Below are 27,016 nucleotides of genomic sequence, written 5' to 3'. Positions count from 1 at the left end.
ATCTCTCCATCACCATTTATTTGAACAAAACAAAACATTGAAAAATTGGTTCCATCTTTCCTGTAAAACATATCTCAGATAGAAAAAGAAAATTGGCCAATTAATTTACAACACAGCAAGCGCAAAATACATATTTACATCTATTAATAAATATCTCAATTTATATAAAACCATTTCTCACACTGAAGTTTATATCTTGCAAAATATAAGGTTCTATTAATGAACACGAAACAGACACTTCATGTGTGGGCAGTGGCCAACTTTACTGTGTGGGTGTGTGTGTGTATACAGCAGGTCAACTGTCTAGTTTGGCACTTTCAGTATTCTCCAGCGGTCTCCTTCAGTCAAGCCATGGCAGTATTTACATTCTTACTGAGTACTATTATTATTATCTGGAATGTCAGATTAGCCAAGATCCTCAAATCTTAAGTATTCAAATTAACATGGTGGCTGTCCAATAATACACATGTACTACTGTACCTGAATGAGCTCTAGCGCAGGGTGTTGTGTGAACGTAGCGTTGGCCCAGTTCAACCTACAGTAGCAGCTTCCAGCCAGTGTTCTAACTAGTGCTCAGACTGCACAGCCTCCTAAATCCCCGTAATCAGTGTCAAGTGTGAACATTATGTCTGCTTGTCCGGTAGTTTGAAGGCCATTTCACCCCCCAACCCCCATTTTAGTCATTGCAATTCCTCCCATGTGTATAGTCCCTGTCACTGCCAACCCCTACTGTTGATCTAGGAAGGGTGTAGACAACCGCATCTCCTCTGATACAGAGTCGGCAGCTGCTTCTTTTCACCCGATAGTGAGGAGTTTCACCGGGAGGGTGCAAGCCTTGACAGATTTTGTTTTTTTACCGATTCTGACATTTCCACTGTATACTTCGTCAGTTTTGGTGGACCTCCCAAATATCCACTGAACACTTAAGGAGGTGTGAACACCTCTTTATTGCAACAAAATTGAATATTATAGAACATTAGCAGCCCGACTCTATGCCACATCCGTGGCTTGACTGTGAACACTTTATATTTTGAACATGTATGGAGTAGCAAGACCATTGAACACGGGGCATCCAGAAGATATTTGGGAGGCTCCAACAAAGACGGACAGAGATATACAAATGTCAGAAATTAAGAAAATCTGTCAGCCTTGTCCTAACTAGCGTGCAGAGGAACACGCTATTCATCCCAGTTCTGCTCCTTGCTGAACAGGCACCCGACCAACCTGCAGGAGTCACTAGTGCAGCGACAGATCGCCCTCCCCTGCCAGCTTTCCACCCGCAAACATGGCCACACGGAGGAATGAAAACCCATTCTCCACTGTGGTGAGAAGGAACTTTACTCCTGCGCCACCCAGACGCCCCCATTCCCACATCTCTGATAAGGGTGTCATTCTGGCTTGACAGCAAGTTTGCTCCTGACAAGTGTGTCCTCCTGTCTCACTGGATGGGAACTTAACCTGAAACCTGTGTAGCATTGACTGAGGCTTGGTGGCGTTCAACTGCCTTAGCGCTGCCGTATGTGTTATGTCCGTTGCAGAGCAAGGTCGTGATTAAGTTTATAAGGGTTGAGGAAGGTCATTCATAGTCATCCTCGTATTCATAGTCGTCCAGGTCCAGGTTGCAGTGTGGACTGGGGAACTCAAAGAAGTGCTTCTTGCTCCTCGGATCCTGCTCACTGGAGATGTGCTGCCCTATGGGGCTCAGAGGGTTATCGTACCTGTACAGACACACAGAGATCAATGATGGAGTGTGTGAAAGAGACAACAAAAATACATTGATTTTAAATCAAGGAGGCGGATAGAGAAACAATATGAGGGGTCAATATGTCATGATGGATCATATAAAAACTTCCAGCAGACCATGTAACGTTCAAGGACTGTGAGACATTTGTAACAGTCAGAAGCTTCGCATTTAAGGAAATACCAAAACATACTGTAGTTTGTTAGGATTTTTGAGGAAGCCATTGGATTCCGCTCCTTTCAGTACGGTATGAAAATCTTGAAACTAGCTTGAGATACATGGTCTGTTTATGGCCAAGTGACTGAAACAAACCATGGGTAAAACCAATGAGAGGGTGCAGGGGTAGCTCCATGGAGAAACTGTAGGGGAAACGAAGGAAGTGGCAGTCCAGTTCTAAACAGACTCCCAGCTCCTGTATGCTGATTCTTACCCATCATCATATACTAATAGCCCATATTATTCAGAGCAGACAGGCAGTGGGGCAGAGGCTAGGAGTGGGTTTAAACCTTTCAAAAGCAAAGGGTGAGAGGAGGGGGGGGGGTTGAGAGTTTAGCCACTGCTTGTAGCCCTATGTCTCCTTACCTGCCCGCTGTGAACAGTCTGTCATTAGGAGTCAGTGGTGTTCCTAAAAGCACCACATAACATAGCTGTCAATGGATTCATCCATCACTGGATCTAGGGCTGCGACTATCGATTATCTTAGTGATTATTCTAACGATTACTTTTTTGATTAAATGTAGTGTAAGTGAAATGTTTTGGTTAAAACAAAACGTTTTTTTTTGTTAAAAGGTTAAAGCTCTATATTCTATATAAAGTGTTTGAAACAGGAGAGAGTAAACAAACAGGAGAGAGTACACATTTATCAGCTTCCATTTTATTGTGTTATAATGGTATCATTTTGTCTGCTCACTTGTGTCATCACTTGCAATTTCACTTTTTATACTGTATGCTGTATGGCTTCTCTCTCCTGGTTGGATAAAATTGGTATCCCGACCTGAAAATGCATTTTCGGTTTACTAAAGAGTGGGAGAGACAGGGAGACCCCTGTTACTGAACAAACACTCAATAGCAACGATTGCTATCAGAATTTAGTAGAGCTATTTAACACTTATTTTAGCAAAACAATATCACTTAGTGCACTTTTTAAACAAATAATCGAGAATAAATTATATCATGAATGATATAAACAGTCCTATTTTATACTTACTGCCCTATTTTATATTTACCGTCATACATAAGCTACAGGCTCACAACGCATTGCGATGCATTTGAGCTTGCAGATCGCCATTTTTGAAAGTCGATTACTGATTATTTTTCAACCCCTTATATTATTTATTTTGTGTAAAAAATAAATACAAATAAAATAAAATAGTAATTTGGCATCAACACATGGATTTAGGTTTTCGATTGAAGAGAAAGTGATACCCTCCCGATTAAGTGATTCCTAACTGGATGACCATAAATCAAGTCTTACCCTTCATTGTACTGGTCACCGGCAGTCTCCTCAGCCACCAGGATGTCATACTCCTCTGCAGCATACTTCTCCCAGTCAGACATCTCCTGGCGATCCACCTCGATCTCCTTAGAAAAAACACGTTGCAAAGACAATACGTCAGATACATTTGTGAACTGATGACTTCAAATCAATATCACCATTAATTAAAACTCATGCCTCGATTATGATCAATACACAATTATAGAACTTTTTTTGTGTGTGAAAATAGCTTATCTACAAGCTCACCTGTCACGATCCAGCTTGTAGATATGGTATTTTTTCTATTTTTGCACACCACTATAAACACCCCTATGTACAATGAAGTATAACACCGGGTTATGTTGTTAATCAGACTAATAGTTTGTAATTTATTTATATATATATATGTGTATGTAAACACACGTGTGTGTGTGTGTGTGTGTGTGTGTGTGTGTGTGTGTGTAAACATGGGCCGTTAATTGCCGAAGCCCTACTTCAAGATAAGGTGCCGCCCTGTGGGTGGAGTCAGTTAATTACCCTTATAAGAGAGAAGGGGTCCCTCTGCTCGTGGTCCAGGTACTTCTCGATGTTGAAGAATGTGTCAAAGAAGATGTGGGCCAGTTTGCATCTCTTCAGGTCCCGCAGTGTGATCTTACCTGGGAGTGGGGATATAAAATGGGTAAACTTTATGTCGGCGTTCCCTTATTTTACCTATCCGTCCACAGCATATGTCTATGTCACAGGTTTGATTTGGCTAAGTGTTCAACCAGAAAATGACGGCCTAAAATACCCTCCTAGGTGCGGCTATGTCTCGTGTTTCATGCTTATAACTCGGTTGGTACGGCGTGTCACTGCTTCCACTAAAAAGGTCAGATTCTTTTTGCTGCCATGCATACTGGTAAAGCCTAAATGCTGGAGGGAGGAGATCGTTGACAGTTAGGTGTCACGGCTATCCAGAGCCAGCCAGGACCGATGAATCAATCAGTCTTTCATCGATTACTATTTGCCAAGCGGATGATCAGGCCTGGACACGTGTTGTGACTGTCATCGGCAATGTGTCATTATGTGTGTGTGTGTACACATGTTGAGCGGGCCTGACCTTCAACCTCTGGCTTGACGAGGTCGAGCATTTGGCAGAGGCAGTCCTCAAATGGCAGAGGTTCGATGGCCATAGTCTCCAGCTTCTGGCACTGCTCCTCGTAGAAGTACTCCAGCTCGTACATACTCAACACCCCGTCCCCATCCACGTCCATGCAACGGAACCAGTATTCTATACTGGACAGACACAGGGGGAACAGGCAGGGAGAGTGTGAGTGCGTATCAACATCTTGTTTATCCAAAAGAGGAAAGAAACACTACAGTACATTAAAGACAGCAGCTTTAAACACTCAAACTTTGGTCTGCTCTTTTCCCCACTCTACACCAAATCTGATCTACAAGCTCGCAACACGTTGTGAGCTTGTAGATCTGCAATTTTCAGCAAATGCCCCCCATCCAGAATAGAGATACTAGTTAACAATCAAGTGGTTATCCCAATGTTTGCATACCTGGTATCTGACTTCTTGTCCTCCTCAGAGATGAGGAACCAGACGAAGTCAGCGTAACTCAAACGCCCCTCCTTGTACACCCGCCTGTCCCTGAGAGAACACGAGGCACGTTGATGATCAATGTTAACTTTCAACATTGTTCACTAATTCACTACCAAAGCATTTGGTATGACACATTCATCCTTTAAAAGGGAAGACCATGGTCACTTACCTTGTTACCGTTCCTGAGAATATTCTTTCGATCATCTTGTGGGAGATGGCTAGAAAACACAGTGGAGAGAAAACATTTACGATACAAGCACTTGAATTCCATGTTTTTAAGCTCTTTCAGCTTAATGTACAACTCTCTCAGACTTCCCTTCTCACACATCATAAATCCGACGTCATTGCAAAATGTAGCTCTGTTTTTATCTTGACAATACCATAAATATTCTGTTCATCATTTTTGGCCACTCGGTGGTAGTAATTGTGCCAGACATGGCGTCACCCAGCCAGAGCATAATACACTGCTCTCCCATTGATCTTGTGTCTCATTTCCCCTGCTGCACTCATGGACCCATCAACCAAGAACATGTGGTGTGGAGTGTGTGGGAGAGAAACGTCCCTTTTCCCAAGTGTGTACAGTACTTGTGTGTGGACTAGACCTAATGGTATTCAAAAATACTTATTTTCGATTCTTACCTGGCAGATAAATGAGAATCGTTGCATAGAAGAAGACAACAGCTGCTGGGAATTTTTATGTGAAGCGTTTACTAAATTTAATTTCAAATACTTGGCAGTGACTGACAAGTTACTTGTCACCATTGCACCAACTCCTGATACAGTAAACCCAACTTATCTGGTTCTCTGTGGAGGTTAAAGCGGACCTGGAAGGTACAGTATGTTGCTGGTCGCAAGTGGCTACACTTCATTGTAGGGTGATGAGCTGATTTGCTAAGTGTTCAATACCTTTGATTCACCAAGGCATTTCTTCCTGAGTGCAGGAAAAAATATGTAGTGTATGGTTGGAATTGTTTTCAAAAGAAGCGCTGTGTATTTGGATAATGCAGTTTTTTTATTTTAGAATTGTTACTTTCCACCCAGTTTTTAGCCACTTAATTTAGATGTATCCAGATGTATCAGGAGGCAGAGATTTCTGATTAAATCAAATCAAGCTTTTTAGCCACTTAATTTAGATTTATTTAGATGTATCAGGAGGCAGATATTTCTGATTAAATCAAATCAAGCTTTATTTATATAGCACATTTACAACAATAATAATTTACCAAAGTGCTACATGGAAGGCATCAACAGAACAGGCCTGTGCAACAACAGTCACAGGACATGCAAAAATGAAAGTATATGAAAAAAGACTCTAACAACATTAAAAGCTAGAGAAAATAAATTAGTCTAGAGGAGAGATTTAAAAACCCCAATAGTCTGAGCGCTTCTAATGGGAAGGGGTAGGCTGTTCCAGAGCAACTTGTCAGCAGACCTCAGAGCCCTGACTGGGGTATACGGTTCCACAATTCTGTGAGATAAGGAGGAGCCAGCCCATGTAATTATATAAAAACAAATAAACCTTTGAAAACTTATTCTGAAATAGATAGAGAGCCAATGGAGCGCCGCTAAGACAGGAGTTATAGTGTCTCTCTTTTTTTGTGCCAGTAAGGGCTGCTCAACACCTGTATATCTGTATTAGCAGGCTACGCAAGATTAAGCTATTTAACTAAGTATTTTTAAATATCTTGAAAAAAAGGGGGGCTGGGAGGACAAATTGATTTGTAACTGTGTAGAAGAGTGTACACATGTAACAAAATGGGCACTTAAAGTATGGGTGCACACGCTCAGAATACTTATTATATAGAATTATTATATAAATACCATACCCCTGTCGTTATGTATTGTGGGATGGACGTGTGTGTGTACCGTACCTTGGTCATTGTGTCGCGCCATGTCTCTCTGGTCTATGTAGAGGTCGTGGTCAGCATCCAGCTCCCAGAATTTGCAGTAGATGACGTAGAAATGTTCATAAGAGAAGAACTCCGTCAACTGGTTGACATCTTCCTCCTGCTCCAGCAAGGCTACATTCTGGAGAGGAAGACATTAACTTTAGAAAACTAATGGTTCCATTTCTTGCTTCAGCAGCTGGCCATTTTGCTCAAGCACAGTGAAATTATGTTTTCCCCCAGAGCACCCTGCACGAAAATAAACAATCCTACAAAGACACAAAAGAAAACAAAAACGACACAATGAATAAATGTACCTCAATAAAAAGAGGAAAAAGACAATGAAGGGGGCGTCCGCTGGCCTAGCGGTCCAGGCGCATACCACATATGCTGGTAATCCAGCATGACAGCGTGTCGCGGGTTCGACTCCCGTTCCCGACGACCTTTGCTGTATGTCTCCCCCCCCCATCTCTCTCCCCATTTCCTGTCAGCCTACTGTCCTGTCTAAATAAAAGCCCCCAAAAATATCTTAAAAAAAAAAAAAAAAAGACAATGATATTATACTACAAAGGCTACACCACATTGGTAGAGGTTTGGGTTGTGTTGTTACCTTGCCATGATGTAACTCCCAAAAAAGGCAGAAAAAAATATCAGAAAGAAAAAAAAAATTGCTACATTAACTAGAAATTCATCATTCAAAATATGCTCCTCATTGACTTACACTGTGCGGTGAAACATCTCTCAAAGTCAGTCTTTTACCCCGTAAACGAACGCAAACAAAGCGGATTATGACAGTATAAAATATCACAAACTCCAGTACCGTTTTTAAATAAAAATGTCAACTTCCTGTTGATTTTGCCATTTTCATTAAGAAGAACCTGGATTTGATCTGTGGATCCAGATCTTCAATAGAAAAATCAATTTTTACTAAACATTTTGATGAAAATAAAAAATAGTACCAGGTTTAGTGATGTTCTATATTGTCAGAATCAGCTTTGTTTGTGTTCGTTTATGAGCCTGTACAGTGTAAGTCAATGAGGAGCATACTTTGAATGATCAATTTCTAGTCAATGGAGCAAACATTTTACATTTCTTGCAGATCGTGCCCTTTAAATGTGTTAACTGAGGATAGCCACAACACAAACAACAACCAGATGGGAACCAGTATGAAAAAACTAAAGAAAACCACAAAGGAGAGGGTTTGTCTGTATACTGTAAGTCTTTATAGAGTTATGTCCGACCTGAAGGAAGTTGCTTTTCCGGAGCTCGGAGCATGTGATTCTGCCAGTCCACGACCGATTCACATTGTAGAATATCCTCTGGATCACCTGATAAATCACACATAACCAGTCAGTGGTAGTAGCAAAATGTTTTGCTTTATAAGTCCTGTAATCACAAAGTACCAAAGCATTGACATCAGAATATACTTACAGTACGAATGGTACAATACAGAAATTCCATAACTCCTTAACGGATCCGCCACAGTTAAAAACCTGCGCCTATGGTTCTTGCTTTAAATCGCGTATTTTAATTAAAATACTTTTTTTTTTCCTGGACAGATCTGATGTTTACAGTGAGAGAACACTATGCAACTCGTTGTTCTTGAATACCCTCGACCATAAGCCACGCTTTCACGACACTTCCGGGCGATATCATAACGTCATAATAAAGGTAAGAATAACGTGGGGGGAAATTCTCCTTTAAGCAGAAAGGCCAATTTCTCAATCATATTATTGTATTGTAATTAGTAATGCATTAATGTATTCATCATTGTGAAGGGGTGTTAGTACTACCATTTTAGTTAAATAGCTCTATATATTGATAGCAATCATTTGGCAATGATTTGTTTCGTTATTAAAAGGCATCTCTCCATTTCTCCAGCTCATACCAAGTCCCAACCTGAAACTTTATTTTCCGTTTACTGAAGAAAGAAATTCCACTTGCACTCACATCACTTACACCCTTTAATGTTGCAGCTGGTTAAGGTGGGGCCGATTACTGTATGTGCGGCTGGGTAGCTTAACCTATAATAATATAGCAATATGAATTATAAGGCACTTTTTCTGTTGATAATCAAAATCTGCAAAGGAACAACTGTAGTAACTAAAGTTATCAAATAACTGTAGTGGAGTAAAATATTTGCCTGTGAGAAGTATAATGTATCAAAATACTCAACTAAAGTAAAAGTACTCTTATGTATCAAAATAAATGTAATTAGTTCCCACCACTGTATTCAGTTCAAACCATATAGGAATACACTGGGGAAAGGGCACCGATACAGTGTGATTTGCATGGAACGAATATTTGTAGATATCTGCTAGAGATATTTGCTGAGTAAAGGGCAAGGCACAGGCAATGCATATGGAATGGCATCACTTTTCTGCTTAGTGTACACGGCAAAATCCTGAGAGTTATTTACCACTCTGAGTGTAGAAATGGACCATTTCATACCCTCCGAGTTAATTGAACAGTGTTGATTTTGCAGATTTTACAGTGTTATTTTGCTGGTCTCTCTCACCGTGTTGATGTAGCGCGAGTGAAAGTCAGAAGCCTCCTTCAGAAAGGCCAGGCCAGCGTGAGTGTTCACCACATCCTGAGGAAAGGAAAGCAAATGTCTCATTTCGACTAGAAGAACTAAGCGAGCCGTGCCGTGCCATGTAACTTATTTCACAGGTTCTGAATTTGTTTCTATTCGCTTACGGCTTGGTTTCAGATAAGGTTCTTAGAACATAATTTGGGCCCTGCACAGGAGCTGGTACTAACCCTGAGGGAGCTCTGGTAAACCAGAACTCAGAAGTTATACTTTCAAAATGTTTAAAAAACAGCCGATCTACAAGTGAGCTTGTTGATCAGCTTGTTTTTTTTATCCACCTTCATGGGTGGTTTTGGTTCAATGAAAACGTAAATAAAAACACACTCAGAAAACTTCAGAGGTTTTGGAAAGTTTCAGGTGGGTTGGAAGGTTGTGGGTTACCCTTTCTTAGTAAAAAAAAGTGCCAAATGTCAGCCCACTCTGTCTCTCCCATCTCTACAATAAAACTGTAAAAAGGAAAAGGACCAGACCGGACAGCAGAATCCTGTGCCCAATAACGATAACAAATACATACTGTATGTTCATTTACTCTACTGGAAGTCTTCTGAGTCTGAGAGATGAGTGAGCAGCAGACACACCACATCTGTCTGCCTTTTGTGCTTGATGGTGCACATTAAAAAGATCGCAAGTGGGATGGGAACTTAGGGTACTTATTCAAACATCCACAGTTGTCAATGTCCATCTAGATCAATCCATCAGACCATCTGTTTTTTACGTTAAGCTTTGTGTAGAAAAATCGTAGACCTTGATGTAAAAAAGGCAGTCTAATTCGAATGTTAACTTTTGAAGTCTGCAACAGTGGACCGGACTGTTTTTTTTCAGGGATGATCTTAACCTTTTCTGAGTGGGCAGAGAAATAGAGGCCTGCAGTGACTGTTCTTAGTGGCTGCTCTCCCTTTTCCCGTGCCACAATCACCCAGGGTCTTTCATGTGGTGGGCTGCATTTCAAATGAACTATAGCTATATTGCTGCCATGAAACTCCCTCACGCCTCTTTCCCTTACTCTATGCCCGCCTCCAACCCTTTCTCCTTTCTACTGGGGTGGGGGGTGGGGGGGATGAAATGTTGACACAAATGCGAAGGCGGCAATGAAATTAAAAGGCTTTATTTTGGGGCGGGCCACCGTGCCTCTTTGACTCTTCCTGGGAGAAATTAAATCATAGAAAAACACATAAATCACAGGGCTGAGGAAACAGGCGGGGACAGTCAAATCTACTCCACTGCAATCCACCTTTCATTCATCACAACAGTCAAAGGCGATTTTGCCGGGCAGCACAATACAAATTAAACAGCGTGTGCCAGAAGGCATCTCTGATCGTATACTAACGGCCGGCTGGCTCGGCCCAGCCACTCCTGCCAGCATGAAAATGAATCAGGTGTGGGGAGGGCTGCGGGGCTCACCAACAGCTCACCAGACAGACAGGGAATACAGCTAGCGCAGCAAAATCTGCATGACAGGACTTAACAGTCAATTTGGCTATTCATATATTGAGATGAAAGTGCATCCCGTGTTTTCCCATGAGATAAAATGTTATAATTGCTGGTCCGAGCTGAAAGTTGATTGCAAGAGCCATTTATACATCTCACCCAACCAAGAGGTTAACTGACATTCATTTCTGCTGAGCTACAGTCCCCTCCAAAGACTAGAAGGGAATTTCACTTTAGGCAAAAGCGTTAAGTAAAATTCCCTTAGATATACCTCCTGTGCTGCACCGGGTGCACCCCAAATTAACAGTCATCATACCAGTCCACCACCTTTACAATTAGAAAATTAACTTCAGCCCCACCAGTCCGGTTTTACCCTCCCATCCCATCCCATCCTGCCAAGCCTAGCCCTCTCCATGGGTGTGCGGTTAGCCTGTACCTGCAGGAATGGAATAAAGTCCTCTTGTTCCAGGTAATTACAGCCAGGCTTGGCCAAGAGGTGCACAAATTTAGACGCGTCATCGTGACAGGTCTGCAGAGTTCTGGAGAGGAAAAGAGAGAACAGATGGCTTGCTGGATTACTCCCTCGTCCTCCCTTGTACTACCCCCCCAACCTTCTACATGCAAGAGCACAAGTCTGAAATTATTTCAGCTCAAAAGAGGGAGTGCTGGTACATAATGCATTCCAAAATTAGGATTCTGAATTGTTGCTGGGGCGATTACAGGCTCAAGAGCGTTAGGGGAATGATGCTGAAATAATGCAAGTCTCTGCCATGGCTTCTCGTCTCACTCGGTCACAAGCTTGTATAAAAGGCCAGGCAGGACCACTTCTCTTGGGGGGCTCGCACTTTAATACAACAGCATGACTATCGCATACAACAATATACAGTACAGAACCCATTGCACAGGCCTTCACTATACAAGCCCTGTGGTATTTCTTGTCTTTGTCAGAAAGAGACGCATTGAATTGACTATTTTATGCATATACAGTATATGCACAGAAGCGGTTCCTTCGAGGCTGCTGGTGACTTCTGTTAAGTGATTTCTTTTTTTCTTTCCTTTTGTTACAAATGAAAAAAGAAGTGGTCATAATGGAAGATAACGGCACAGTGTTTTCAGATCACCAGCGAGTTGCTGCCATTGTGTATGTGTATGTGTGTCTCTGTGGTGCACTGGGCATGAGAGAAGCCATTGTCTTACTTTCTCCACATGGCCACGAACTTGTGAACGGACAGTGAGCCCGATCTGTCGCCTCCAGCCGAGAAGAACAATGGGACCTTCCAGTAGAGAGGACACTCGCAGGCCTGTGGAGACATGTAGGGGAGAGAATGGAAGTTGTGTACAAGAGAGAAGAAAACAAAATGTTTGTAGATGAACACACACGCATAATCTCTTTCTTTCAAATACAGCAGTACGAGAGAAAGCAGAACAATGACACAGTATCCTATGGTTGATAAGTGCTGCGTCGCTTCATTCAAATTCTTCCCAGAGGAAAACGCTTGCTGTCATTTCTCTGTACGTGCAGGTTCCCCTCAGGTCATAGCTCTGCATTCCTCAGGGGGGACCAGCCATAATATTTTCCATGGGGTTAAAAGCAGCAAACATTTCATAAAGTCAGAAGGGGCTAATAGCACTAATGAAAATAATTTGCCGGGTGGCGGTGGCAGCCCCCCGTGCGCTACAAATCACATTCTCACCTTGGCAACTTGCCCCATGTCCTCAATGGTGGCCCTTTCATTGGGGAATTGGGAAAATATTTTCTCGATCTTGGAAATGAGGCTGTCGGTGTTGAGGTTGGCTTTGGGCCTGCCACGCGGGAAGTAGAACTTTGGAATGCTTTCACTCAGTGCTGTGGTGACGGGCTCCTCCGGCTTCACCTGGGCCTGAGAGAGAGAGAGGGGTGGGGGACGGGAGGGGGTTGTGACAGAAACAAACTGTGTTAGCTACTGATACTAGCATATGCTAACACTTCGCATCCACACAGAAGCATGTGCTAAAGCTGGCGTTAGCTACGCTGGCGTGTAGCTCTAGTAAACACTCATGACCCACACGCAGCTAACCCCCAGCCGTCCATTAGGGAAGAGTTATGATTGCTCAGCAAATCATTTCCCCCGCCACTCGTGCCCATTAACCATTTATCCGTAATGGCTTTCAATTAAGACGTGTCAACTGACATTGGCAGGTACAGAATGGACCATTTACTATTATTTTGGCCCACTGATAGACTGCTACACACAGCCTTGTTTCTGACTAATGAATGGCATTATTCAGCAAATCATGTCAATGAAGAGCTGAGGAAAAGACAGGCTCCTATATCGCTGGATAGTAGAGAGAGCTTTTGGTGAGAGCAAATGAGCAATGTGATCTGAGATATAGTCTGTATTTGACCTGTACCACAAGGGAATACGCAGTTCATTTATTGGCAAGAGTGTAACAATGATGGGTCCATTTGTACACTCAAATGGATAAATCAACACTGAGGGTTTTACTGTGTAGGTAGGTTGGCAATAGAATACCCAACAGCATTCCAAAATACACAATCAACCAGGAGCTTACAGACAGTGAACTACTGACTCTAGATTAAGCAACAGAGAAGGCGTTGCTCAACTTCAGCACATGTGCTCCTACACAGCGGTCAAAACAGACAACATAATGGGTCACTTCGCATACTACTCTTGGGCAATACTGTCAAGACATCATGGGAGGGTATCTATGTTCCTCCCTAACCCTAAGGTAAGTGGGAAACCTGGGGAACAAAGGGATGACCCAGACATCATGATCAAACAAACAGGGTCCAGTAAAGCTTGTGGACAGACAGAACCGGCACAGTTTGGCTTTAATCTCAAGAGGAAAGGGAGAGGAATGTGTGTGTGATCCAGTGAGAGGAGAGATAACAAATCACTAGATAACCACATTGTCCATGTCTATAACAAGAATGGACATGCATGTATCAGAGTGTGAGAGAGGAGAATGAGCGGAGCCACCATGGCTGGGTTTAAATAACGGGCCTGATTGCAGGCAAAGAGCAGTTGCTCATGACAGCTTTACAGATAGATGAAAGGCGGTCATGTGCTTTGTGTACATTTTAAGTTTGTACCGTAGACAGAAGGTACAGTAGGAGTTAAGGGCTCATACTGGATCCACGGACCAGCTCGGTTTCTCTCTCAGCTCCCTGTCTCTGTGCATCTCAATCCCAACTAACTCCTATGAATGTCATTCCAAAGTGCCGCAGCCCTTGGTAACTTAAAACCATGCGCATGCCAGCGCTTGTGCACAGCTGTGATTGTGTGTGTGTGTGTGTGTGTGTGTGTGTGTGTGTGTGTGTGTGTGTGTGTGTGTGAGAGAGTGTGTCTGGGTGTTTTGCGTCCCGAACGCAGACTACAACCAGGACGCAAAGTGACAGCTTTGCCTACAAGGGCTTCGGGTGCGCAAAGCATGCCACTAAGTTCCACAACCACCACACTGGAAACCAATCTTTCCTTTTCAATGGTTAACAACTATGACATCATGCAATAACATTAAGCCCAGGGCCTAAGCTGTCATGATCAATTTACTTCCATACCAGTTTGATTTACGTAGACCTGCTAAGCATAGCAAACATACTGTTAGGAGATTCAATGGCACAGCCTCCACTATGTGTGAGCCAAGAGGCACTATGGCTCCAGCTACAGGCTTTTCATATTCACGCTTGCACACACACAAACATATTCAAATCCCAAACGCATGTGTAGTGATGTCTCACATTATTAGCTAGTTGCTAAACAAGACTAGGTCAAAACCTAGTATGTCTGGACCGTGTATGAAATGCTGGAGGGCTTTTAATTTGAAACGACGGATACAGGAACATGCAGTGTTTATAGGGCTGGGCCCACTACTGCTGTCCAGCCAAAAAACATCTTGGCTGCTGCATTCTAGCTCATGCCCAAAGACTATTTACATGATTAAAGAATCTGTGCACTGGATCGTTCTCTGTGCCTTTAACAACCACATAAACACACTTGCACAGGCCAGAGGCCACTGCTAGGAGATACAAATGTCATTTGTTTGTTAAGGTGCCACTCAAACCTAGCCAGTTATCACCTATTGTTAGATCTGATAAACGCACACATCTTCATGCCAGCGGATTGTAGCTCACTGCCTAAATTTATATTTCATCTGTAATTGTAGGCTACAGAGACAACACCCATATAAGGGGGCTGAATCCATCCATGTCCATGTCTTCCATCTGGCAGGCAACCTTGTATGGTTTGCAGTGCACGTGCGTGTGTCCATGTTGATTATTTGGAAAAGTTGTGTGGCGTTCTGCTCAGTGTAATGCACCGGATGATAAACGCAGCTGATCCACAGTCCTTCACTGTCCTGTGTGTGTGTGTGTGTGTGTGGGGTGGTGTGTATCAGCCATGGCTATAAAAGGACATAGACATCTACTGCTGCTCAGCATGCAGTGTGCCCCCCCCCCCCCCGATGCTAACCACTAGCAGAGCCCCTAAGCACAGCTGCTAATCCCTGTGATATTCCACACATTCACTATGATGCAGTCTGACCGGGCTCGGTCAGGCGGTCAAACACAAACATAGTTGTCAAGGACAAAACTTTCTTTGATAAACTACAGCTAAAGTAAAAAGTCTTAAGTCCCTTTTCTGTGAAGCAAAACTCAATGATACCCCAAAGAAAAGTAAATGTATTAATGATACAATGTTCAAGTTGATGGTGACAACCATAGTGAGAATTTGAGCTATTCAAATGCTTGTGTATTTGGACTTGGTAGGTAAAAGCTGGTAAGTTTATCCACTCACTAACAGCTACTTTGGCAGGTAGCCAAACAGTGAAAGTGGCTGGAGAATTTTGAGACTAACCACCTGCCACTGGGACAAAAAAACAACAACACAAAAACAAAGGATGACACATTTGTCGTTTTTACATGACATTACATAAAAGAACGGTTTAGGTTATTGATAAGCCCAATTTGCGTGCATGCGCGCGCACACACACACACACACACACACACACACACACACACACACACACACACACACACACACACACACACACACACACACACACACACACACACACACACACACACACACACACACACACACACACACACACACACACACACACACACACACACACACACAGTTCTGTGTGTCAAATGCCAAGTAAATTAGAACTACAACCAATTCCCCCGCTCTTCTCTCTAACTACAGTACCCATAATTCCGAGTAACCGGTACACATTATGTCAAAGCTGCAGTCATAATAAACATTAACAGCATCCTGACCTGTAATAAACGAGAGACAAATACTAGCAGCCTGTGGAGAAAGTTGGCAATTAAGTCACTAGTTGCACTCAAGTCTGTCCACATGAATGGACTGGGACACTTGGGAAGAGACACTATCATAATGAACACCTGCCTGCTGTCCTTGCTGGAAGGCTTTCAGCCTCTTCTTGAAGCGCGACGGCAGGACAAAGTCACAGCCGCGTGCCAACAGGGCCAACTCCTTCCTCAGGTCAGGGTCCTGACGCAGGGACAACTCCTTCATCCTCATCCTCAACCAGCACGGGGCGTGTGCGCCCACACCCACACAATCTGGTTTTATCCTCCCAGTTGTACAAAGCAGACGGTTGTAGTTGGAAGTTCTGTGATAGTAGTCGCAGTTGCAGCAGCAGAAGTCCTGTCAAGCTGCGTCCCCCTATTTGTCCTCTGTCAGAATGAGACCCTTAATGCAGGGTTGCAGCTGCTACTGTGTGTCTCTCTATCTCGCTCTTTCAGTCCAGATCTGGCTGTGCAATCTCAGCTCTGCCTGCTGTCCTGTCCCAGTCACTGCACAACACACACAAATACACACACACACTGCTCGGGGTCAGGGAGCCCTAGCCTCAAAGCTACTGGGGAGATAAGAAAGAGAGGGTGTGTGTGAGAGAGAGTGAGTGAATGCACAGGGTGGGAGGGGTGTGTGTGGTGGATCTGCCCTTTCCAGTTTGCATTCCTCAGCGCTCATAGAAGGTTATGTAAAGAGACAGACCTGTTGTTGCGGCTTGTGGCGGCCGCAGATTCCGCTGAAGGGGACACAGCTGAACACCAAGATGACACAGCGCTTACACTTGCTCGCCAGCTTCCCCTCTGAAACGGCTCCAACATTACCAAGCGCATCAAAGAAAAACTCAGGTCCTGCCTCTCGGCCCAGCAAGCTGTTCCCCTCTCCTCGGGACAGCACGGTCAGCTGACATTGTGAACAATTCAAGCTATTCTTCTCCTTTTTTATAAGTTATTCCAGTATACGCCATTGGAAATGGTGGATATGCTAGAGTAAAACTGAAACTTCCATCCTGGTCTTACAAATCTAACAAAAATGAGTAGACATCACTGAGATGCTGAACCAATTGAAATTCATAATAGCATACTAGGCTGTCATAGAAATGTACCTATGTGTATGCCTATGTGTTTGTTCCTGTTGGATAAAGCAAGCTGACAAGAGCGGAAGCCAAATCATCGTACAGCATAAGCAAACAACAGTCAAATTTTAAAAGCTACAGTTCTATATCGCATCTTGGATGCAGAATCCCATGTTGGATGCAGAACAGTATGTATTTCCATTTGTTTTGCCTCCTGTTCGCAAGCTTGGGTCGTCTTCTTATCACAGTTGACGGGCCAGAGTCGGCGCTATGGGTAGTGTCAAATTCAAAAGATTGATGGCTGAACCAGTCAGTGCCTATTAAACCCAAGAAACCAGATCTGAAAAAACAAAGCTGTATATCTCTTAGTCGGCACACAAACATCCGCTTTACCTCCCTTCGCGCCCGTCCTGGACTGACAGCAATTACATCAATTCTCTATAAACGTGCTGATCTAACTGCACTATTGGTGGGGTGCTGGGAAGAGGAGGTCCTGGCTGAATGCCTATAGGCCCAGGGGAAAGACCTGTACTGGAACATCTATTGTTCTTCTACAAGTGCATCTAATTATGAAGAAAAAAGGCATACACGTGTGTGTTAAGTTTATGTGTAAAAATGTACACACAGAATTGAGGTTACATGCAAATGTGGCCTGTGTGCCTGCGTACGTGCATGTGTGTATGTTTATGTTTGGCACTACAGAGGCAGTGTGTTGCTACCGTTGCTGTATGAGTGTAAACATGTGGGTGTGAAGAGAAAAGCACACCCGGACTTAAATGATAAGTATTTTTAGACGACGGGATCACAGAGTCCACATTCTTCCGCTGGTTTTAGCCCAAACCCAGTTCCTGTTATCCCCCCATGCAGGATACTGCACATGCTTGATAAGCTATATGTGACGTCTTTTTCACGCCATCTGCCTTTTGTTGTCCAACAGCCCTCAAAGCTCGTCGGTTCCATGAAAAGCAAGCTGCTTGGGGGTCAACATAAACCTGGCAGATCATGTGCTGGTGGCCGTAACACCCTTCAGTCTGTGTTTGTTAGACTAAAGAAAATCTGAGGTTTATTCCATGAAAATAACTAGGCGTCATCACACAACAGGGATAATGATGTGCTGGTTTACATAATAACTCTCTGTGGATTCAAACACGAGTGCACATCATATGAGCAGCATTGTGGGCTGTGAATTGGAGATCATTGTGGAAGAGGGCATCCGACCGACTGACACACAAACATGCACACACACAAACATGCACACGCGCACACACACACACACACACACAAACATGCACACGCGCACACACACACACACACACACACACACACACACAGGTTCTGATTTTGAGACCCACACTCACAGGTTCTGATTTTCCTCCTAGGAAGAGGATGGTATGAATCATGTGCCCTTAAAAAAAACATACTGGACAAACTCCAACAAGCATCCCGCTCACAATTAAATTGTCTGATTTGTTTGTGATTCACTGGTCATTGTTGACAGGCTATATCCAAACAACAGCATGCTAAGAGGCCACTATCAATCTACGTAGTTGTACAGGCCTGACTCCAAAGCATTCACTGTAAAAGCACAAGAAAATATGACGTTTGAGTGTGTGATCTTGCAATGTGTCTAAGCCGAACACTCCAAATCTGATTTGAGTGCAGCCATGTGTCCCACCATGTGTTTATTACATAACAGATGAGATTATGAAATTGACTGTCTGGTTTTGGTGACCAGCAGCACATCTAGTAATCTGTAATTTTTCCAGCAGCCAGACCCAGAGAGCTATTTGCAGAAACCCCAGTTCACAGAGAATAAAGGAAGTAAGGAACAGAAGTACAGATTCAATCCAGCTTGCCTAGCATCAATGGATACATATCACACAGTATGGTACAGTCCAAATAGACAGCTAAAGCTGAAATAAATACACAATAGATGGGTGGGAGAAACCCAATACAAGTTGTCCCCCAAGCCGGGCTTTTCCCAAATCATCAATAAGATTTAACAAATAACAACAAAGAGGCGTGCATAGTTGAGCTCTTTGCCAGATGACCTCAGTGTTGTTGACCTTTGACCACCAAATTGCCCTATGTGTCAGATATTGAGTTGAAATGATGCTGCTGCAGTGTATCGAGTCATTGTCGACACAGAGTGACATAGACTATTAGACAGCCTCATTACGTTAGTCCTGAAATGCTTCTACTCTGCTACAACCCAGAGCATCCTGACAGGGGCCATCACTATATGGTATAGAAATAGCTCTTCCCAGGATCTGCGAGTGCTGCGGAAGGTGGTGAGGTCGGCCGAGCGCACCACCAGGAGCTCTCTAGTCTATGTCCCTGCAGGACACATACGACAGCAGCTGCTTGAGAAGAGGGCAAAAAGGATTACTGTATGAAGGGCAAGCAAGCACCACCCCAGTAACGGACTGTTGGACCAGTGGTAAGCACTGGAGGTGTCTCACAGCCTGGGGCTCAAAAACTATTTTTTTTCCCCCTGTCAGAACCCTGAATGAGGACATGATCAAAAACAAAAGAACAACAAAACTAAATAAAACAAAAACGGCATTCAATCTGTAAGAATCATGAGCAGCTGCTCAAAATGTTACATGCAGAATTTACATAGACAAGTGAAATAGACAAGTGAAATTAATGTACATTATGTATATCTTCTGCCTTCTTACACATTCCCCATTTCTACAGATTCCGTACCTGCCGTTCTACATGTACTTTGAACTTTATTTTCTTAAATTTTCTGACAATACAAACCCCTCTTGATTCTTGATTCTAGTGTTGCAATCGCATTGCGGCTAACTATTAAGAATAAGAGACTATGTAGGTAGTCCGACAGTACTTGGAGAGAGACAGAGAGCTGGTAAACAACATGGGCACACTGGTACAAAACTGAAATCCAGAGAGCTCTGTCTCAATCCTTCCCAATCTGATGTCTGAGATAGGGATTTGGAATACATATGAACTCAGGCCAAAAATAGGGTCTACTTCACTGGCAACATCGTGGGCTTAGAGAAAAGGCCAGTGAGTACAACATGATGTGAGCAGATCAGCTGGTTTGCATATGAGTGACCATGCAAGATCATAGCCACCTAACACAGGTACCATGAGGTTGGCTATAAAATGTGTCCAGTATATAGATACATGGAGGCAGAAATGTTTAAACCACCTTCCACCTGTGTCCCCATTTTGGACATTATAAGTGAAAAGTGTAGATCGACTTAATATATAGGGCTTAAGTGGTCAGAAAGTTAAGAGTAAAGGTCAGAGAGCCACTAGAGAGAATCAACAACAGTCTTTATGTTGTGGCTATGAAAAATACAGAGTTGAATAGCAGCGTAGCCGGACTAGACAAGAACTGATGATGAAAGGGCATACTTTCAGTTTTTCGGTCCAATTCCAATCACAGATGAATAATATCAAATACTAATAAGAAATACAATGCTAGAAAAGTGTGTTCCTCAGAATGCAGGTTGGGTTGCCTACCAGGGCCCGCAAACTTTGGAAGGCAGTCCAACGGAGCTCCGCACAGACACACACACACACACACACACACACACACACAAAAACATAGTCTCCAGCCTTTGGCCGTACACACTGGTGGAGGCAACAATAGCATATTATCAATAAGCATTGAGACACACTGGGATTTTGTGAATACATAATCCTTCTTGTAGAGGGTGTTCAGTTTCAGTACATATGAAAACTCACAAAGTCAAGGTGTTGAAATCTTATCTTTTCTTATCTGGTGGAACAACAAAAGTAGACAACCAAAATATCTGTAATATACCTAGATTGTCGGCTAACAGCACACTGTGACTTATCTGCTGAAAGACAAAGCTTACTTTGCACTCACAAGTGAACAAGGCGCCCTAATAAAAAACTCTTGCGGGAAACAGTTTAGCACTTCGGTGTCTCTGATAGGTCAGGCAACTGATAATGTGACCCTTAACCCCAGCTTCAAATAGCTTCAAGGTTGCTGAGCCCGACCAAGCAAGCATGTTATAAAAAGCCACCTTGAGAAAATAGCCTGGGATGCAAAATCCACACAGGAGGATACAAGGACATTTCATAATGTCTTTAATTAGGTTCCCCATGCTCAGTGTTAATTAGGTCCCCCATGGTCAGTGTTAATTTAACACAGAGTGTAAAAATGGACTTGTAGGTCCATGGGTTCCCGCTGCTCAGTGTTAATTTAACACAGAGTGTAAAAATGGACTTGTACGTCCATACTGTATGCTCGGTGTTAATTTAACACAGAGTGTAAAAATTCACCTGTAGGTCCTTAAATTAACGACAGGGATTTTACAATGTCATTACACTTAGATTAAGGTTTCCAGGATGGTGTGATGATGAGCCCTAAGTGTGTTATATCTTTAATTAAAAGATCAAGGTCAATCTTCTTAGAAATGCAATCAAAGAACTATAGGTCAAGGTCTACCGTGTTTCTATGTGTGACCTATTGCAATCGGCACAGAGCCAGTCATACTGTAAGTGTTGTTGATCTGCATAGCAGCCCTGAAAACCATCATTAGTTAGTAACCAATTAGAGTGATTGATCAGCCCTTAAAGGGATATTTCACTTAAAAAAAAATGTTGGGTCATTTTATCATCTACTCAGGCTTTTGGGAGCACCCCGGACAGTTTTTAAGTTGCTTGATTCAGTATTTAGATATTTGATATTAATTTTATCAAACACGCCCCCTTCCTATACAAACCCATTGTAACTTCAAAGTCCATTTTAACCATGTTAGATTAGTCGGAAACACCCGTCCTTGGTTCTGGTGACTGATATTGTCCTTCTAATACGTGAGGAGACAGTGTTTTTTCAATTACTTTTTTCATTTATTTTTTATATTTAAAATTAAGAAGATGAAATACAATAAAAAGATTAAATGAAAAAGTAATCAAAAACATGGCCCCTCACATATTATGACGGCAGGATGAGTCACCAGAACCAAGGCCGGGTGTTTTTGATGAATCTGACATGTTAAAAATGGAGTTTGAAGTTATAATGGGTTTGTATAGGAAGGGGGCGTGTCTGATAAAATGAATATCAAATATCTAAATACTAAGAATTTAGCAACTCTTAGGCTCACAAAAGCCTGAGTAGACGATAAAATGACACAAAAATGTTTTGAAAGTGAAATATCCCTTTAACCCATTAAAACCAGGAAAGCATTTGTGTCATTTAAAATGTTTGCGTTGGCCATTAAGAAAATAGCAGATATACAAGCTCACAGCTCGTCACTTTGTGCCGTGCTGCGAGCTTGTACATCTGCTATTTTTGTAATTTAAAAAATCTTGAAAGTGTAAGTGTAAGTGTAAGTGAAAGTGTAATTTTGAATTCCGAAAAAGTTTGAGAACCACTGATTTAAAAAGGCCTTTGTAGAATCGGCCTCAGGTCTTAATGGGTTAATTATTCAGACATCTGATTGGAGTAGTTTTCACTGAAGCACACAGAGGATGAATGTGATGCCACACCTCATCTCTCTGGCTCAGTTCTGAGTATATAATTCCAACACAAGGGAACGAAGGCTATCTATATCGGTGTCTGGTGTCAAAGTTGGACCAGCTGTTCCCGGCAGCATCAGTATGACGTTAATTGAATTTTTAACTAATCCTTTGAAGAATGCATTTGTATTCAGGAATTCCTTTGGCTGTCTTTAAATAGGAACATTTACTTTATGCTAGATCACAATCCCTTTAATATGAAGTGACACACTGTGGGCACATACCGTTGCCCGCCACGGCGGAATACACAAACTGTCCAGCAGTTTCTCCATGTGACAGTGAATGGGGCCAAAGATCAGTGAGGAGCCCAGAGGGAAAAAGGGGACGTGGAAATCAAAAAGCTCTCTTGCATCTGTCAAAGCTCTTATCGTTTCACCATGAGGACGCACATTAAGCAGACAGACATAAAGTGAGACAGCTCATGACAAGAGATTCATTGCCAACAGATGTCCCTCATGAGAAAGACAGCGATCTGAAATCCACAGACAGAGTCTGAATGACGCTGTAGCAATTCACTGGTCTTCTGTTACGTTCTCTGACTTCTGTGGTCAGGCTATTATGGCTGTCACTCATTCAACAGGGGATCTTCTGAGAATACCCCCCACCCCCACCACCACCCCCCCAGACTTTGATGAGCTAATGATGGTGGCCATGTCTTTTTCAAAGTGAAAACGGCATGCAAAAGACTAGTGGGTTCAACTACGTTTGTGAGCTACTTTACATACATAAAAAATAGACACTGGTCTATTTTACACACAAATAAATAGACACTGATCTTAATTTACAAACATAAAATAGACACTGGTCTATTATACATACAAGTGTCTTATTATACATACAAATACAATAGACACTTTTCTTATTTTACATACACAAAAACTAGACACTGGTCTGTACACTCGATCTGCGGGTCTCATGTGACACTCGGATAAGCACTGTTGCTGACAGCCAAACTCCGGTTCTCCAAGCTGTGGTGTTGGGGGTCTGAGAAAGAGCGGAGGAGAACCAGTGACCAGCCGAACACCTCCTCTGGCCTGCCCTCAACGTGTCAACAACATGTAGAATGTGAGGAGGAGGCAGAGGGCGCATGCCACCAGCTGCCTGGCTGTCTCACTGTCATCACATACAGTAGAGGCCTTCACCAACCTCCACCAGGCCACACTGATAGCCTTCTCTCTCAGCTTGGAGGACATGCACACAAAGCAGTACAAATCATACTGAGCATTTAATGGTTTTTTAACAGTCTATAATTGAAGCTGTCCCTGACAAAATCCCATTTACCTCTGGAGACCCTGATCAGAGCAGGCTTGGTCCTGCTGGCCCAGACCATGTGCAAAAGAATAAGGGGAGTTATTAGAGTGCCAGGGATAGCCTGCATTCATATGCTCCCTCCTCCCATACAGAACCACATTGATTCATGGGTGTATCCAAAGCATATGGAAAGTATTTGTCAGTCTCTCTACATATGCTTACAGACATGAAGGCTCCATCCAGACCATTGGTGGGAAGGCGTGGATGGCCATCTACCACCCTTGCTTGCTATAAGTGACTCAGCAGCCCCTTGTGGCAAGATAGGGGAAATATATAGTTTGACAGAGCATTTACAGCTGGAATCTGCTGACTATAAACACAAACAGCTAAATCATTGAATTGATTTAATTAACTAAAGCGGAAGACTAATTATCGACTCTGTATCTCTCGCACCACTTGGTCCGCAATGCTTGATTGGATTAACCCATTTAGACCTGAGGCCTCATACAGTATGTCAAAAACTGTTACTTTTCAGGATTCAAATTCAAAAGCAGCAAAAGTAGCAGATCTACAAGCTCAAAACTCGTCGCTTCGCGCCACGTTTTCGAGCTTTTCGGATCAGCTACTTTTGATGTTTTTGTGTTATGCTGTAGGATGATCAAGTAGGGCGTTAATTTACGAAAAAACACAAAAAGTTAAGAATATGGAGATAAGAGGTTTCTGCCCGACAGCAGCGATATCTAAAACTACACGGATGCTTTCCCGGATTGAAAAGGTATAACAACATAGGCTTTCCAGGTCTAAATGGGTTAACTGGCAGGAGTGAGGGAACAACAGACCATAATATCTCAGCATAGCTGCCAAGTAGTTGGCAGATAATGGTGTTTGTTTTCAAAACCCATTCCCATTTCAAAGTCAAAGGTGGCTCGTCTGAAGGTGAGAGACGTGTTCTCTCTTACCTATGCACTGTGCACAATACAGTACTTTAGCATCAACAGATTGTGATGACACATTATACACACGGTGGGAGATCTCTCCACATGCCTTGAGTCGCAGCCACTTCCACCGACAGCACACCCGTCCCAGCAGGCACAAACTGACAGTTAGCCACACCCTGTCGCTTTTATTATCAAGTGCAACTCAGGTGTATAAGCCCTCTCTGTGGCATAAGCTCTCTGGAATCTTGTTTAAACCTGTGAAGCGGTTTCATAACAGTTTGTATAAGGTTTAGCCTAGTAAGTCTAATTATGTTTTACTAATACTATCTGGTACATACTGTATGTTCCAGAATATGTATTGTGTAATGCTCTGTCTGTTATATTCCCTCTATCCTTGCTTCAAGTTCTTGCCCTGCAGGTGTCGTTTGCGGTGATAATATCTTGATTGTGTGATGATACACTTGTATCATGTATGATAGTACACTTGTATATCATGTATGTTTGTTTTTTCCTTTTGAAAGCCAATTTACAAAGGATATGGATCTGATCACTACCACATTAAAATGTGTTTACATCATTCCATGATCCACTCCCCCCCCCCCCTGTTTATAATCTGGACAGTTCTACCTTCTTTGGGGTGACCGTGCTGACGGACCTCCGTAGAGCTCTGCCATTGGGTCCCATCACCCTGGCATTGCTGCTGCTCCCAGAGGGCAGTGTGTGAGCAGAGGTGGGGCTCGTAGCGGTGGACTTCCTCTCTGCCAGGCCCCTCAAGGTGGCCACATTGTTGTTCTCACCGAAGGTCCCCGACCCTTTGTCCTTGGCTTCACCGCCGCTTAAATCAACCTTTTGTCCAGTCTTGATGAGGTGGAGGTATCCCGTGAGAACGGCCTGTGTGTCTGGTTCAGACAACCAGTTGAGGAAGAGTTCATCCACCTTCATCTTAACAACTGGCTGGAGGACTTGTGGTGATGGCATGTTGACAGAAAATCACGTAGGACCAAAGAAGCACCTGTTGAAAAAACACAACGATTCTCAACTTATGCAATCTAGCCTTAATGGTTCACCACCTTCTGCAGAATATACTACATCTTGAAAATACACACGATATAACAATATACACGCATCAAGCAAATCCATTGAATACAAGACAACTCCGTATTTTGTATGTGATCAGTTTGAATTAAAACATGTCTGGGCTCAATTATTGAATTTGTCTGTCTGCTGGATTGTCTTGTTAAATAACTACATTAACCTTAACACACTGGCTTTCCTGATCGATTGATTGATTGATTACTTTATTCACAGTTTGCAAATAGTACAGAGGTACGATTTTACAACGATGCTAAAAGGATAACACATTTTAACATCATTGTAAAATCGGGGCTTGTTTCCATTGTGGTCCTGTGTATTCAATTAAATAGAAAACACAAGATTACCTCCCTTCAGCGGTTCGGTTATAATAACCATTTGCACTGGGGGGTCCACGGACCACACAAGGTGGACACTGACAGTCTGACACCACGGGAGCCACAACAACAGTCTGACTGCAATGTTTACAGTTACAGTAGGCTATTAACGCTAGCAAACTTAGCACGTTAGCGGGCTAATGATGCATCAACTACAGAACACAGCGAAGAGCGAATAACGCTAGTGACTTTATTCACATGCATGTTCATACATACAGTCCAGTCACGTATAGCCTTGATGTCGCCAATGACTGTAAATACCTGTATATCATGTCAGCAGGTTCTTTGTGGCGGCGATACCTTCTTCCTTTAACCGGTTTAAGGGATGTCAGGCGCAATGTTTCAAGCAGTGTTGCCATATCTTGTGAGAGAAATAAGCAACCAGGTCTAGGAAAACAACCCCAAAAGAAGCAACTTGGGCCACATGAGCACTTTAAACCATCGGCCACTTGAAAATAGCCAATCCACAAGCTCACAACGGAGCTTGTAGATGGGCTATTGTCAAAAACTCTTGCAATAAAATGTGGAATATTTTTATTTTTATTTTTTTACATTCTAGTTAAACAACACAAATGCTCCCTGTCACAAAACATTTTCATGAAAATATTTGTGAACCAAGTTCAACCACTGGTTTAGATAATAATATTCTTTTGGGAAGGAAGCCCAAATAAGCAAGTACACTTTAGAAACAAGCAAGACAAAAGCAACCCGCAACTACCAATCTTTAT

The 27,016-nt window shown here is 42.8% G+C and overlaps 1 protein-coding gene across 4 annotated transcripts; it reads right to left on the bottom strand.

The window, feature by feature from the left end:
• Nucleotides 1-3: 3 nt before the first annotated feature.
• ppp2r3b (protein phosphatase 2, regulatory subunit B'', beta) lies at nt 4-26,612 on the bottom strand. Of its 4 annotated transcripts, XM_084084957.1 has the most exons (15): nt 26,550-26,612; nt 25,447-25,831; nt 12,406-12,591; nt 11,909-12,012; nt 11,148-11,250; nt 9,209-9,283; nt 7,932-8,018; nt 6,676-6,832; nt 4,974-5,022; nt 4,763-4,852; nt 4,315-4,490; nt 3,753-3,871; nt 3,216-3,322; nt 2,324-2,366; nt 1,587-1,718 (listed from the first exon to the last, which is right to left on the bottom strand). In XM_084084957.1, exons 2-14 carry the CDS (start codon nt 25,795-25,797, stop codon nt 2,348-2,350), a joined length of 1,623 nt encoding a protein of 540 aa, XP_083941083.1. In that variant the 5' UTR covers nt 25,798-25,831; nt 26,550-26,612; the 3' UTR covers nt 1,587-1,718; nt 2,324-2,347. The 4 variants fall into 4 exon arrangements, with proteins under 4 accessions (XP_083941081.1, XP_083941082.1, XP_083941084.1 ...); XM_084084955.1 differs by lacking the exon at nt 2,324-2,366 and having other exon boundaries at nt 4-1,718; XM_084084956.1 differs by lacking the exons at nt 2,324-2,366; nt 26,550-26,612 and adding an exon at nt 26,259-26,392 and having other exon boundaries at nt 4-1,718.
• Nucleotides 26,613-27,016: the final 404 nt, after the last annotated feature.

The sequence above is a fragment of the Gymnoscopelus microlampas genome (genome assembly GCF_963454915.1).
Source record: "Gymnoscopelus microlampas genome assembly, chromosome: 17".
Classification (NCBI taxonomy): Eukaryota; Metazoa; Chordata; class Actinopteri; order Myctophiformes; family Myctophidae; genus Gymnoscopelus; species Gymnoscopelus microlampas.
Note: the sequence above shows the minus strand (reverse complement) of the source record. Positions and strands in the feature narration are given on the sequence as shown.

Coding starts and splice junctions, on each gene's coding strand:
- ppp2r3b (XM_084084955.1), bottom strand. CDS start 25,797: ATGCCATCACCACAAGTCCTCCAGCCAGTTGTTAAGATGAAGGTGGAT. Junction 8,019..9,208: donor ACTCGCGCTACATCAACACG/GTGAGAGAGACC, acceptor GTGATTTATCAG/GTGATCCAGAGGATATTCTA. Junction 3,872..4,314: donor CGTCAAGCCAGAGGTTGAAG/GTCAGGCCCGCT, acceptor CCCCACTCCCAG/GTAAGATCACACTGCGGGAC.